Source organism: Charadrius vociferus, unplaced genomic scaffold (genome assembly GCF_000708025.1).
Source record: "Charadrius vociferus isolate BGI_N301 unplaced genomic scaffold, ASM70802v2 scaffold439, whole genome shotgun sequence".
Taxonomy (NCBI): domain Eukaryota; kingdom Metazoa; phylum Chordata; class Aves; order Charadriiformes; family Charadriidae; genus Charadrius; species Charadrius vociferus.
This window is the reverse complement of record NW_009649932.1, coordinates 80,834-91,764: the sequence shown is the minus strand read 5'-3', so window position 1 is coordinate 91,764 and position 10,931 is coordinate 80,834. Positions and strand designations below refer to the sequence as shown.

At 56.8% G+C, this 10,931-nt stretch overlaps 1 protein-coding gene across 2 annotated transcripts; it reads left to right on the top strand.

Annotated features, from left to right (window-relative positions):
* The first annotated feature begins 622 nt into the window (after positions 1 to 622).
* Positions 623 to 9,911, top strand: KIAA0513 (KIAA0513 ortholog). Of its 2 annotated transcripts, XM_009891228.1 has the most exons (12): positions 623 to 960; positions 1,785 to 1,884; positions 2,341 to 2,414; positions 2,567 to 2,637; positions 3,169 to 3,376; positions 3,826 to 3,866; positions 4,430 to 4,511; positions 4,849 to 4,926; positions 6,615 to 6,644; positions 9,245 to 9,325; positions 9,649 to 9,743; positions 9,862 to 9,911. In XM_009891228.1, exons 1-12 carry the CDS (start codon positions 623 to 625, stop codon positions 9,909 to 9,911), a joined length of 1,248 nt encoding a protein of 415 aa, XP_009889530.1. The 2 variants fall into 2 exon arrangements, with proteins under 2 accessions (XP_009889530.1, XP_009889531.1); XM_009891229.1 differs by lacking the exon at positions 6,615 to 6,644.
* The last annotated feature ends 1,020 nt before the right edge of the window (positions 9,912 to 10,931 follow it).

The window sequence follows — 10,931 nt, the reverse complement described above, 5'->3', positions numbered from 1 at the left end:
TGGTCCCATTTCCAGAGAGGGTCAGGCGGACCTGTGGGCAGGGAGGAGGGAAGGAGAGAGGAGGATGCTTCTCGGGGGCTGCCTTGGAAAATCACCTGTGTGTTTGCCAGCTGCTGGCTCATGCTGGCCCAGTTTTGCCCGTCAGGCTGCGAGATATCACATCCCAAATGTGGCATATGGACCTTGGGCTGAAATTGTCTCTTTTCTGGGCTAAAGGATGAAAAACCTGCTTGCACGGTGCAGAAAGCACATGAGCACTGTGTGGCTTTGCTTATTCACGTGGCTGGTGGAGAGCAGCCAGCTCTGTCTGCCTGGTGCGTCCCTGTCCTGTCCTGTCCTTCCCCGTCGCTGGTGGGCATCCTAGGGACAACATAGGTGGTGGCCTGGGGTCTCCTTGCCCAAGGTCCATCATGGTGGTTCCACGGGGCCCTGTCCTCACTCTTGTCCTCCCCTTGTCTTTCAGATGTCCTGCGGTAATCCGTCCCCCCACGGAAGGGCCAGCCTGCCTCAGCCAGCCCGTCCTCCCAGGCATCCTGCCCGTGATGGCCTCCGCGCCCCATTGAAGGGTGACAGGACAAGGAGCGAGTCCCCCCCCAACACCACCATATCCCCCAGCAGAGCCATGGAAGCCCCTCTGGACGTGCCTGTAGGGAACCTCATCGACTTCGATTCCGAAACACCCTCCTGCATCCCCTCAGAGCCCTCTCCTCCCGCTGCCCCCAGCGGCAATGGGCACCTGGGGGACGTGGAGGACGTGGCCGGGGAGGAGAGCGATGCCACTGAGTCGGCGGACAGTGAGAATGACATGGGTGACTCTCCCAGGCACTGGGGTGGCTACCGCCGGTCCTCCTCCAACGAGTCCTTCTCCTCCAGCCAGAGCACCGAGTCGGCCCGGGACGAGGCGACGGCCGAGCGCCGGGAGTTCATGCGGCACTACGTGGAGAAGATCTTCACCGGGGGGTGAGCGAGCGGGGCCAGCCAGCGCCGCTGAGCCTGCTGCCAGGGCACATCCCGCGGGATGGGATCTGGCTGCTTTCCCACTCCGGGAGCATCGCTTTGTGTCCTTCCCCGTGCTTGGCTAACGCAGCTTCTCGCTCCCCGCCGTAATGCGGTATTGGAGCTAAGGGGGGGACGCGGGCTCTGACTTTCACCCCTCTCTCGGGCACGTTTCAGCTCATCCTTCACCCCCAACCTCCCTCCCCTTTTCTTTCTCCCCTTTCCCACGCTGGGGTCTTGCCATGGCTGGGTTCTCCAGCTCCTCTCCCCCACGTTGGGCATCTCTGCTGCTGCTCGTACAAATGTCAGCAGCTCGTGTGTGCCCCGGGGCCCCACGGCATCCCCGGGCATCCCCCCCAGCCCTGCATCCCTCCCAGCTCCCACCGCTGTGGTCTCCGTAACGCCGCGGCTCGGCACGTCACGCAGGATTGAGCAAAGCGAGCATGACGAGCAGCAACAGGGGTTGTTTTTGCTCCGGGGCAGAGTGCCTGTCTCTGGAATTCAGCTTCTGCTCGGGCTGTCCTTGGCTCTTCCCTTCTCCCTCTGCCTCTGGTTTCCCCCCTGCCAGGGAGGAACAAAAGAGCAGCGTAAGCCGAGGGATGACAAAATGGATGCTCCCCTTCCCCTCTTCCTCTGCCTTCTTCCCGGCCTCACGGCACCGGGATGCTGCCACCAAGAGGGGTGACGTGAGGGAGATGAGCCGTGCTGGCTGGGTGGGGGATGCCGGCCATGTCCTTGACTTTAATGTTTGTTTGTTGTTTTTTGGGGTTTTTTTTTCCCCATTTCAGAGAGGATTTGGACCAAGAAGAGAAGGCCAGGTTCGGTGAGCTCTGCAGCGGCGAGAACGGGAAGGGAAGGGAATGGTTCGCGAGATACGTGAGCGCCCAGGTAAGGGGAGAGATGGGCGAAGAAGCAGCGATCCTGTGTCAGGGCTTCGGAGCAGCCTGGGCAGGAGGCTCGGGCCAGGGGAATTCAGCCTTGGCCCAAAGCAATAGTTTTGGAGGGCAGAAACTTGGGGAAAGGGAGGAACTTCAGTACAGTGAGATACAGAAATGAATAAATGCATCTCGAGGCAGTTAAATACGCACTGGCTGCAATGTGGCAGAGAAGTCCTCTCTTTCATTTAAAATGAAATCCCATCAGCACTCAGAAACGTCCTGTTCCCTAGAAAAACAATTCAGAGAGGCAAACAGCTGTCTCGGAGAGGGAGGCCCGACCGCCTGTCCTCTCTGCCCACCTCCCAGCGGTTGGGGGGTCCCAGGGGGATGCTGAGGATGCCCTTGCTGCTTGCGGCAGGCAGCTGCCCCGCAGGGCTGTGCTAATCCCCGGGCTTTGTGCCTGCAGCGCTGCAACTCCAAGTGCGTCTCGGAGCAGACCTTCTACCGCCTGATGCAGTCGTTCGCCCTCGTGCTGTTCGAGTAAGTCGGGGGGTAGTGGGGGTGTTGGGGCTTGGTTGGAACCCCTAAAACCCCCTGAGATCAGAGCCACGGGCTTGAGGAGGAGCAGCAGCCATGAGGCTGCTTGAGTTGCCATCACTGAGTGTCTTCACTGAATCCTCCCCCCATGTCAGGTGCCACCAGATGGATGACTTCAGCCCTGCCAAGAACCTTATGACCATGTGTTTCACCTACTACTACATGGGTAAGAGGTGTCTGCACCCTCGGGCTTTGCTTGTGCCAGAGGAAGGTGGTGAAGCGTGCCCTGTGCATGAGAAGGGCCATGGAGGGCTACCCAAACTTGGCTTGCTCTGGCTGACTCTGATATGAAGCAGAAAAGAGCCTCCATGGCCTAGAAGCTGTGCAAACCTGCTGGAGACCCTCACTGGGGTGGTAGCTCATGCTGATGCTGGTTTGCCATTGCTTCTAGCCAGTCATCCTGAGATGTAGCCCAACCCTGGGCACGTGAAGTGAAACCCTCAGCCCAGAAGCACCTTGGCTCATTGCTTGGTGTGTGGTTGTCACTTCTCCACCAAGGGCTGGATTTTCTATCCAAAATGGGGGGAGGATAAAGACTTCCAGGAATTGGGATGGGATGGGATGGGGTCTGGGCTGTTTCTGTCTGGCTCCTGGTGTCTGCGATGCATCTTGTAGCTGGGCCTTATAGCAGGTCCCCCAAGAGCCAGCAGCACCCAGGACCATGGGGCCAACTGAGCTTCTGCCACTTTGCCTGCAGGCAAGACCCACGCACTGCCCTTGGAGGCCAAGGAGAAGCCCATGGGCAGCATCGATTCGTACCTGAAGTCAGCCAACAGCTGGCTGGCAGAGAAGAAGGACATCGCGGAGCGACTGCTGAAAAACACGTCGGCCAAGACGGAGAACGTCAAGGGCTTCTTTGGAGGCCTGGAGACCAAACTGAAGGGTCCTACCACCAAAAAGAGCGAGTGGGTACCACTCTGTTGTGTGGGCAGGGTGGGCTGAGGTATGCAGTCGTAAGGTGAACAAGCCAGAAACCTCCTAGGTGTAGGGCCACCATGAGCCAGGGGTTATCACGGCCATTGGAAGACAGTCTCTAGCCTGGTCCCATGCTTCACCCTTTGCTCATGGAGCATCTCATGCTCTGGGAGTCCCATATCCCTTGGGCATGGAGATATGTGGTTCCAGGAGACAGTGCTGCTGCTTTTTGGTCTTCTGCATTCTCTCTGTGCTAGGTCTAACTGGGATGGACATCACAGTCTCTTGGCCACCTTTCTGGCCCCGGGGACAGTGGCATGGGAACGGGGCGGGTCTTTCAAATGAAGGTGCTCCCCTTGCCAAGGGGAACAGGGTTATGCTGCATAGGCTGTCAGGGGGACAGACGTCTCGGGAGCTGACACTGATTTCTGTGCCACAGCGAAGGTGAGGACAAACCAAAGGAGAAGCTGAAGAAGACAGGTGAGTAGAGCCAACATTGCTGAAGTAGACATGGTCAAGGCATCCCTGGGGAAGGAGCAAGGGTTGGAAGTGCTACATGACGGCTGGCATTGCCAAAGCTGGGGGGTGGGGAGAAGGGCAGGAAGAACCAATGCTGTCTCCTCTGAGCTCCTAGAGAAGTGCTCCAAAGGAGCCTTCACAGCTCCTTGCTTTGGAGCAATCACAGCTCTTGTCCCGCAAGGACATCTTGTGGCATCTTGTCCTCAGTGGCAGAGGTTTGGGCATCCACTGCCTCTGAGCTTTCGTGCTGCTCCAGTCTCCCCCCCCAATACCTGTGTGGCTACCAAACCAGTGGTCCAGTCCCTTGAGTATCCTCCTGGGACATCCATACCTTGATCAGACCTAATATTTGCCCGCAAAGGGCAGCCAAGGCTCCTCTTGCTGAGGATGTGTTGGGGATGAGTATTTGGCTCGCAAACCTTGCCGTCACGGCTGCTTGGATGCCAAGCTGGCGGGTGGGCACAAAGTCTGTGTGTGGGTGGGAAGGTGGGCGTCATTTGGCATGTAACCGTGTGTCCCCACAGTTTCTGTGCAGAGCCCAGAGGAGGAGGAGAAGAAAGGAGAGAAGATCTACCTGTACATGCACCTCAAGCAGCAGCCGATCTGGTAAAGCCTGGCCGGGGCGAGCTGGCTCCTACCTGGCATTGGCCTCCCCAGAGAGGAAATTTGTTCTCCTCGCCCACGCGTTCCCTGAACGTTCATGAGTGCTTTTAAGCTGCTGCCACCCCTAAAAGAGGTGGTCATGGCTTTTGCACATCCTTTGTGCCAGTAAGAGTGTGTTTGCAGCCACACAAGGAGCTGGCCCAAAAATGGACCAAATTTGCCAGACTTGCATCATCTCCTGGCCCCTGGGAAGTGGATGAACTTGGCCCTGGGAGGACTCAGGGACAGGCTGGGGGAGATGGGGGGTGGCCGTCCCCAACGTCTCCCTCCCTCCTTGCAGGCACAACCTGCGGTTTTGGAACGCCGCCTTCTTCGACGCTGTGCACTGCGAGCGCAGGAAGCGGTCCCCCACCACCAGGTAGGACATGTCCCCGTGGGAAAAGGAGGCGCTGTGTCCTCTCCAGCCCCCCGGCCTTCCCCCCTGCTCCTGATGGCCCTAAGCATTACTGACCATGGGGAAACACTCTGCTTTCCACCCCTGATCGCAAAGCTGCTGGGGCCACCGGGCTGTGGGGCGGGCAGGTGAGAACTGCATCCTCTTAAGGATTTGGGAGCATGAAGTTTTTCATGCTCGTTTTACATCAGTTTTGCAAAAACAAAGCCCTGGAGGTGCGCCCAGCAAACCCAGCCAGGGTTCAGGCTCTTGGTGCTTCGTTTGCAAGCAGATCTGGGAACAGATGCTCGGTGCAGCCCTTCGGGGAGGTACAGCGGACGGGGAGGGGATGCCCTGGGTCCCGGCTGTGGAAGTCCTGCGTGGGGGACTCTCCCTGGGCAGCCAGCAAGGACAAGAACTGGAGACATCTTGTGGTTGGTAGCATGGTTGGCCCCGAGACCTGGGAGGATTGGGATAAACCCTGCAAAGGGAAGGGGCTGCTCGTTTCGGAGGGTGGCTGTGTGCAGGGAGGATCTGGGTGCCCGGGCAGGGGGATCCGGTGGGGTGCAAGGCTGGGTGAGATGCTCACCAGCCTTTTGCCCATCTCTCGCTCCACCACGGACCTGCCGTGAGGGCCTGAGCAATTCACTCCTCTCTCGACCGCAGTTTCGCCCCTCCGAAGCCGCACCATCCTGCTGCACGTCTGTGCAGTGCTTTGAGGATTTGAGCTCTCGGGGTGAGAGTCGTTGAGCTCGAAAGCGTTTGAACAGCCCCTTTCTGAGCAGTGACGGCGCTTCTTGACGCAGCCAGCCCTCCTGCATCCTCCCCAAAACCTGGGCTAAGCCACGGCAGCCCTGGCTCACGCCATGGGATGCTCTGCCATCCTCAGTGCACCGATCAGTCTCTGCTTTCCCCTTTATTGCTTTTCTTTTCTTCCAAGCAAGCCACTGAAAGAACCTATTGAACAGTAATGTAACCATAACTGCATTTGCTTTGATTAAGCCCCAAATTAGCAGCAGCAAATGTCTCACAGGGACATACGCCACCGGCAGCTGCTCTCTGCTCCGAGTGCCTTTCTCAATTAATCTGATGGCTGAGTCTGCCTCTGCTGCAGAAACAAGCCCGACTAAGAAACGAGCTTTGGGCGCTGCAGCCTGGAGTACTGCGAGTATCTCAGGGGGGTTGGAAGGTGGTGGTGACCCCTCTTCAGTCCTCTGGACGGGATAACTGGGTGAACTGGAATGTTGCTTGCTGGACTGAGGATTAAAATCCCTGGCAGGGATAAAATCCCTGGTTGGCAAGGGCTGGCATCCCACCGGCTGGGTTTGAAACGCCAGGGACGGTGCTTGACCATGGCAGGCGTCTGCAGGGTCCACGGTGACTGGTTTGTGATGGTGCCCATCTCTGTGGGTTGGCCAGGGCGTTGCTGGGGTGGCTGGGCTTTCTCCTCCCAGGGCTGTAGTGAGAGCTGGGGAGGTTTTCTCTCCTCTCGGTGGGGAGGGCAGGGGGTGGGGGGAAGGAACCAGAACTAAATTCCCTTTTCTCTCTCTTTCCTCTCTCTGCCTCTAACATCCTTCTTCCGTCTCTTCTTCTCTCCTTTCCCCTCCATCCCTCTATCTTGCATGATCTTTCACGCACCACTTTTGTCGGCCCCGTTTCTGCTGCCGCTCCAGAGGGAACGCTGGGGAGGAAGAGGAGAAGAGGTGTGTCTGTCCCCGTACTTCGGTGCATTAGTGTCCAGAGCCCGACGCTCACTTCAGGTCCAAATCCTGCCCTGGGCAGGGGGGTAATGCGTTTCAGGGGGGCTCTGAAAGACCCTTTCTCCATCTGGGAGGAAGAACCGCTGGAGGTTCGACTTCATGGGCATCACCCTCTCAGAAGGGCCAGAAAGGCTGAGATTGGTTCCCCTTTAATACGGCTTTTTTTAAAAAGAAACCTGACTGGTTTCAAGCTGTGATATTTCACTGTGGGAACCAGATGCCCAGCTGCTGGGGAAGCTGAGGGCTTGTGCCAGGGATGGTTCTCTGGGCAGGTTTTGGACATGAACTGAGTCTCTTTGTGGAGAAAGCATCCCCCTCTCCTGTCCTTCCCGCTTGCTCCTGGCTTCTGCTGCCACGTAGAGGTGCTGAGGATCCTTTGCCAGCTGGAAAAGCTGGTCCCTCTTTTTTTTTTTTCTTTTTTTTTTTTTTTTAATGCACTTTTGTGCTGCCATTCCAAGATTAAAAGAAAAACTCAAACGGGGGCTGCATGTTGCGATCAGTCACGAGCGTGTCCTCCGGGTTGCAAAGCCCAAAAGCAGCCGCATCCATCCGCCGCTCCGAGCTGGGACTGGGGAGCAGGGAGAGTCATGGCTCTCTTGCTGGAGCCGGGGATATTCGATCTTGGAGCAAATCACTCCAAGTGATGGCATTGGTAAGAGGATGAGGGTTCTCTGAAGCTGGGCAGTAAATCTTCCACGGGGCTAAGGCATGCACCAGCAAATGGGGAACTTAAATATTGCTCAGGTAGAGCATCGCTCCGGTTTAGCTGTGCGGGGTGAAACGCTGCTGCTGAAAGACGAACGACGCTGAGTGATTCAAGCCAATCTCACCGGCACGGTTCTCGCCGGCGCCCGGCTGCGGCGAGGCTTTCCTGGGTATGCCAAAATATGGGCAAGGTGTTAGCACAGCCCGTGGGGCTGCGCCTGCCCTGCTGTGCCAGTATAAAGATCAAAGGGTTTGAGTACAGCCACATGTGGGCTTTCCCCCTTCTCAGGCGTGTTACTCCCCAATAACAAGCCAGAAGCACGGCGAATTTTTCTCAGGCACTTTGATAATTTTTTTTTTTCTCCCCTTCCTCCCTCAAAAACATAAAAAGACAGGAAAAAAAAATAGTAACAAACATGCCTCTTCTGTAAGTGGGCCAGTGAGATCTGTGAAGTTTTGCTTCCAGATTTCAAAGCTCCTTAATTTGATTCTTCTCCTTTCTTTTCAGCCTCCAGATTTGGATGTGGTTTTTATTTGCTATTGTAAGCTTTATCTGGGAGAAATTACACCTTCTTTTTTTTTTTTAATCTCTTTAAACGTATCGTATAAGTTTCCAGAGCTCTATAGATATAAGCAGCTCACCCCTGGAGACCGAAGGCTCAGCTCAGCAGCTTTTGCACACCGGGGCTGGGCTGAATTGAGCCGGGACAGGGTCCCCTCCGTGGGCTCAGCCTGACTGAGCACTCATCCTTTTCCAGTTTCAGCATCACAAATGCTCTCTGGGGCTGCGCTAACCTCACTGAATTTACCGTGAGACACCCTTCTTCCCAGCCGCCGTTTCCACCCGACACAGCTCCTCCCGTCCTGCTTGGTGTGCCGGCCAGCTAGCGCGAGCTGCAAGCGTACGGTCCGCTCCTGGTGCTCTCCTCTTCCTTCTCCTCCATAGAGCTATTTTTCTTCTACCTATCCTTGGTTTTCCTCGCTTTTCCTCCTCTTATCCTTGGCTGTAACCTCACCTGAGTTCTGGGGAGGGGGCTGGCTTCACCCTGGAGCTGTAGTTTCCCCGGCGTGCATGCACCGTAGTCCCCCCGCCACCACCTGAGCGTTGCACCACCACAGTGACATTTCTGTGACGCGGGCTTTATTCCCAAGTGGGACACCTGGATGGGGACTCCTGCCACCGCCTCGGGTTGGTTGCAAATATCTCGAGCTTAAAAAAAACACCCTTCCTTCAAGGCAACGCTGCAGTTGCATTTGCCAGGGAGCTGGAGTGGAGCTGGAGCATCCTCTGGGCAGCGCTGGGATTTGGGACTTCATCCCCTGAGTGGGGCCATGGGGAGGGGTGGAGGAGCCCCCCAAACTGTCGGAGTGGGGGATAGCAGTGCGGTGCTTGGGGAGTTTGAGCTCTGCAGCAGATGGGGGAGAGGTGCCCGGTACCCTCCTGGTACCCCTCTCCTCTAGGTTGGGGGGGTTCAGTGGTGCCCTGCTGGGATGGCCATCCCCAAGAGCTGCAGCCCCCCCCTGCTTCCTCACTCATCCCCCTTGCCAAAGCGATGGCATCGAAGGTGAGAGACACAAGTTCTGTGCTGGAGAGGCCGATGGTAAATCCTAGCTCTTAATCAGTGCCTTCGGGAGAAAGCCAAGGTTGGAGAAGACCTTTTTCCTGGGGCTTCTCTTGCTTTGCCCCAGGGTGAGAGATGGATGCAGGAGTCCAAGCTCCTCCAGCACCGAAGGCTCTCCATGCCCTGCTGTCCTCTGGCAGCGTGGCCCGGGGAGGAGGGGGGGGGATGCGGGTCCCGGGGTGACGGCGGTGCCAGACGGAGTTGTGTGCCTCGCAGGGAGAAGTGGTGCCACATGACACAGCAGGAGCGTGATGACAGCCTCCGCTTCAACGAGAACATCACCTTCGGGCAGCTGGGGTGAGCAGGGCGCCGGGACCGTCCCTCCTGCAGCTGGGTTCTGCGGTGTGTCCTCGCCAGCTGTGGGTGGGACACCTTACAGATGTTCCCCCACTGGGGACATCCCTTATGTTGCAAGCGGATGCTTGATGCTTCTCCCTGGGACCTGCTCCTGCCCCTTACGTTGCAAATCCGGGCACTGCAGGGACATAGCATGCTCTCCCACATCCCAGCATCATCCCAGCGCCCGGGTATGAGGGGCTGCGGGGAGGAAGAGGAAGGTGGGGGGAAGAAAGGGCAACCTGGCCCTTCCCTCACCGAGAGCATCTCTTGTCCTTCCTCAGCACCTTCATCCACAACATGCTGGCGTTCGGCCTGAACAAGAAGCTCTGCAGTGACTTCTTGAAGAAGCAGGCGACCATCGGCAATTTGGATGAAGGTAGGGGCCAGCCCGGGGGATGCGCACCCCCTTCGTGGCGTCTCGGAGGGATGGAGCCCACCTGCCTGGCCAGGATGCTTCCGCACCCTCCCACCACCCTTTTCTCTCTCCTCTGCAGAGCAATACAAGCTGCTCAGCGACCACATCGAGCAGATGGCCACCGAATAGCCACCTGGCCAGCACGCTGTGGCGGAGACGGAGGCCGGAGCGGGTGGGAAGGGGAGAGGAACCCACCTCCGGGGCTACCTGAAACTGAAGCTGGGCTACTTAAAAAAAACCCTACACACACACAAGCTGCAATAAAACCTGCATGATCATCCACCAAACTTTAGCGCTGCACCAGGGCAGCCAGTAGAAATAGGAGCCAAACAGGACCCCCCCCCTCCCTCGCCAGACCCTCCTGCATCTATTTTCAGAGTAGACAGTCCCAAAAGTGTATTTTGTCAGTTAAAAAAAAAAAACAAAAACAAGAGAAAAGCAAAAAGACAGTGACCTCTGCAGCCCCCAGGTGTGTTTGAGACCTGGATCGCTGTCTTTCCAGCCCCACCGTGAAATGCTGTCTGTGGTCTTCGGTGTTCCATAGCACAACAGCGGTGGGTGCAGAGCTGCCAAACGCATTTGCTGCTCGGTGCCTTTCTGAGGCTGCTGTGGAGAGTGGTAAATTCGGAGGAATCCAAGGCTGTGAGCCTCCCGCTGTCTTTTCCTGCCAGCATCCCAATATATTTTAAAACAGATAAAATCCTGTGGTCCTTCCCTGTACCACCTTACCAGTAGCTTTGGGAGTATGCCCCGTGATCTCACAAGAAGTGAAATGAATACTCTCTCCCAGTGTATGTTACTGGGGTCATATGGAGATAAACCACAGATATTTTATTACTCCAGAAGGCATATCAAAAGAATCAGGGTCCTATTGATGGCTCCATTAAGAGTTTGGTGCAGGACCCTGACCCTCGGCAACATCATCTATTTTGCCTACAACAGTTGGGATTTTGAGTTGCTGAATCGTTGGGGACATGGGCAGTGCTGGGGCTTACTGGGAGCAGAGATGGGGCTGGAAAAGCTCTGTTGCCTTCCTTGGTGTTGGGCTCCTTGGGAGCTGGAGGGAAATCCTTCCCTTGGGAAACCTTCCCTGTGCCGCCTGCGTGGTTTTGTATCTCTGGGCAGAGAGAAAACACAGTTTGTCCCGTA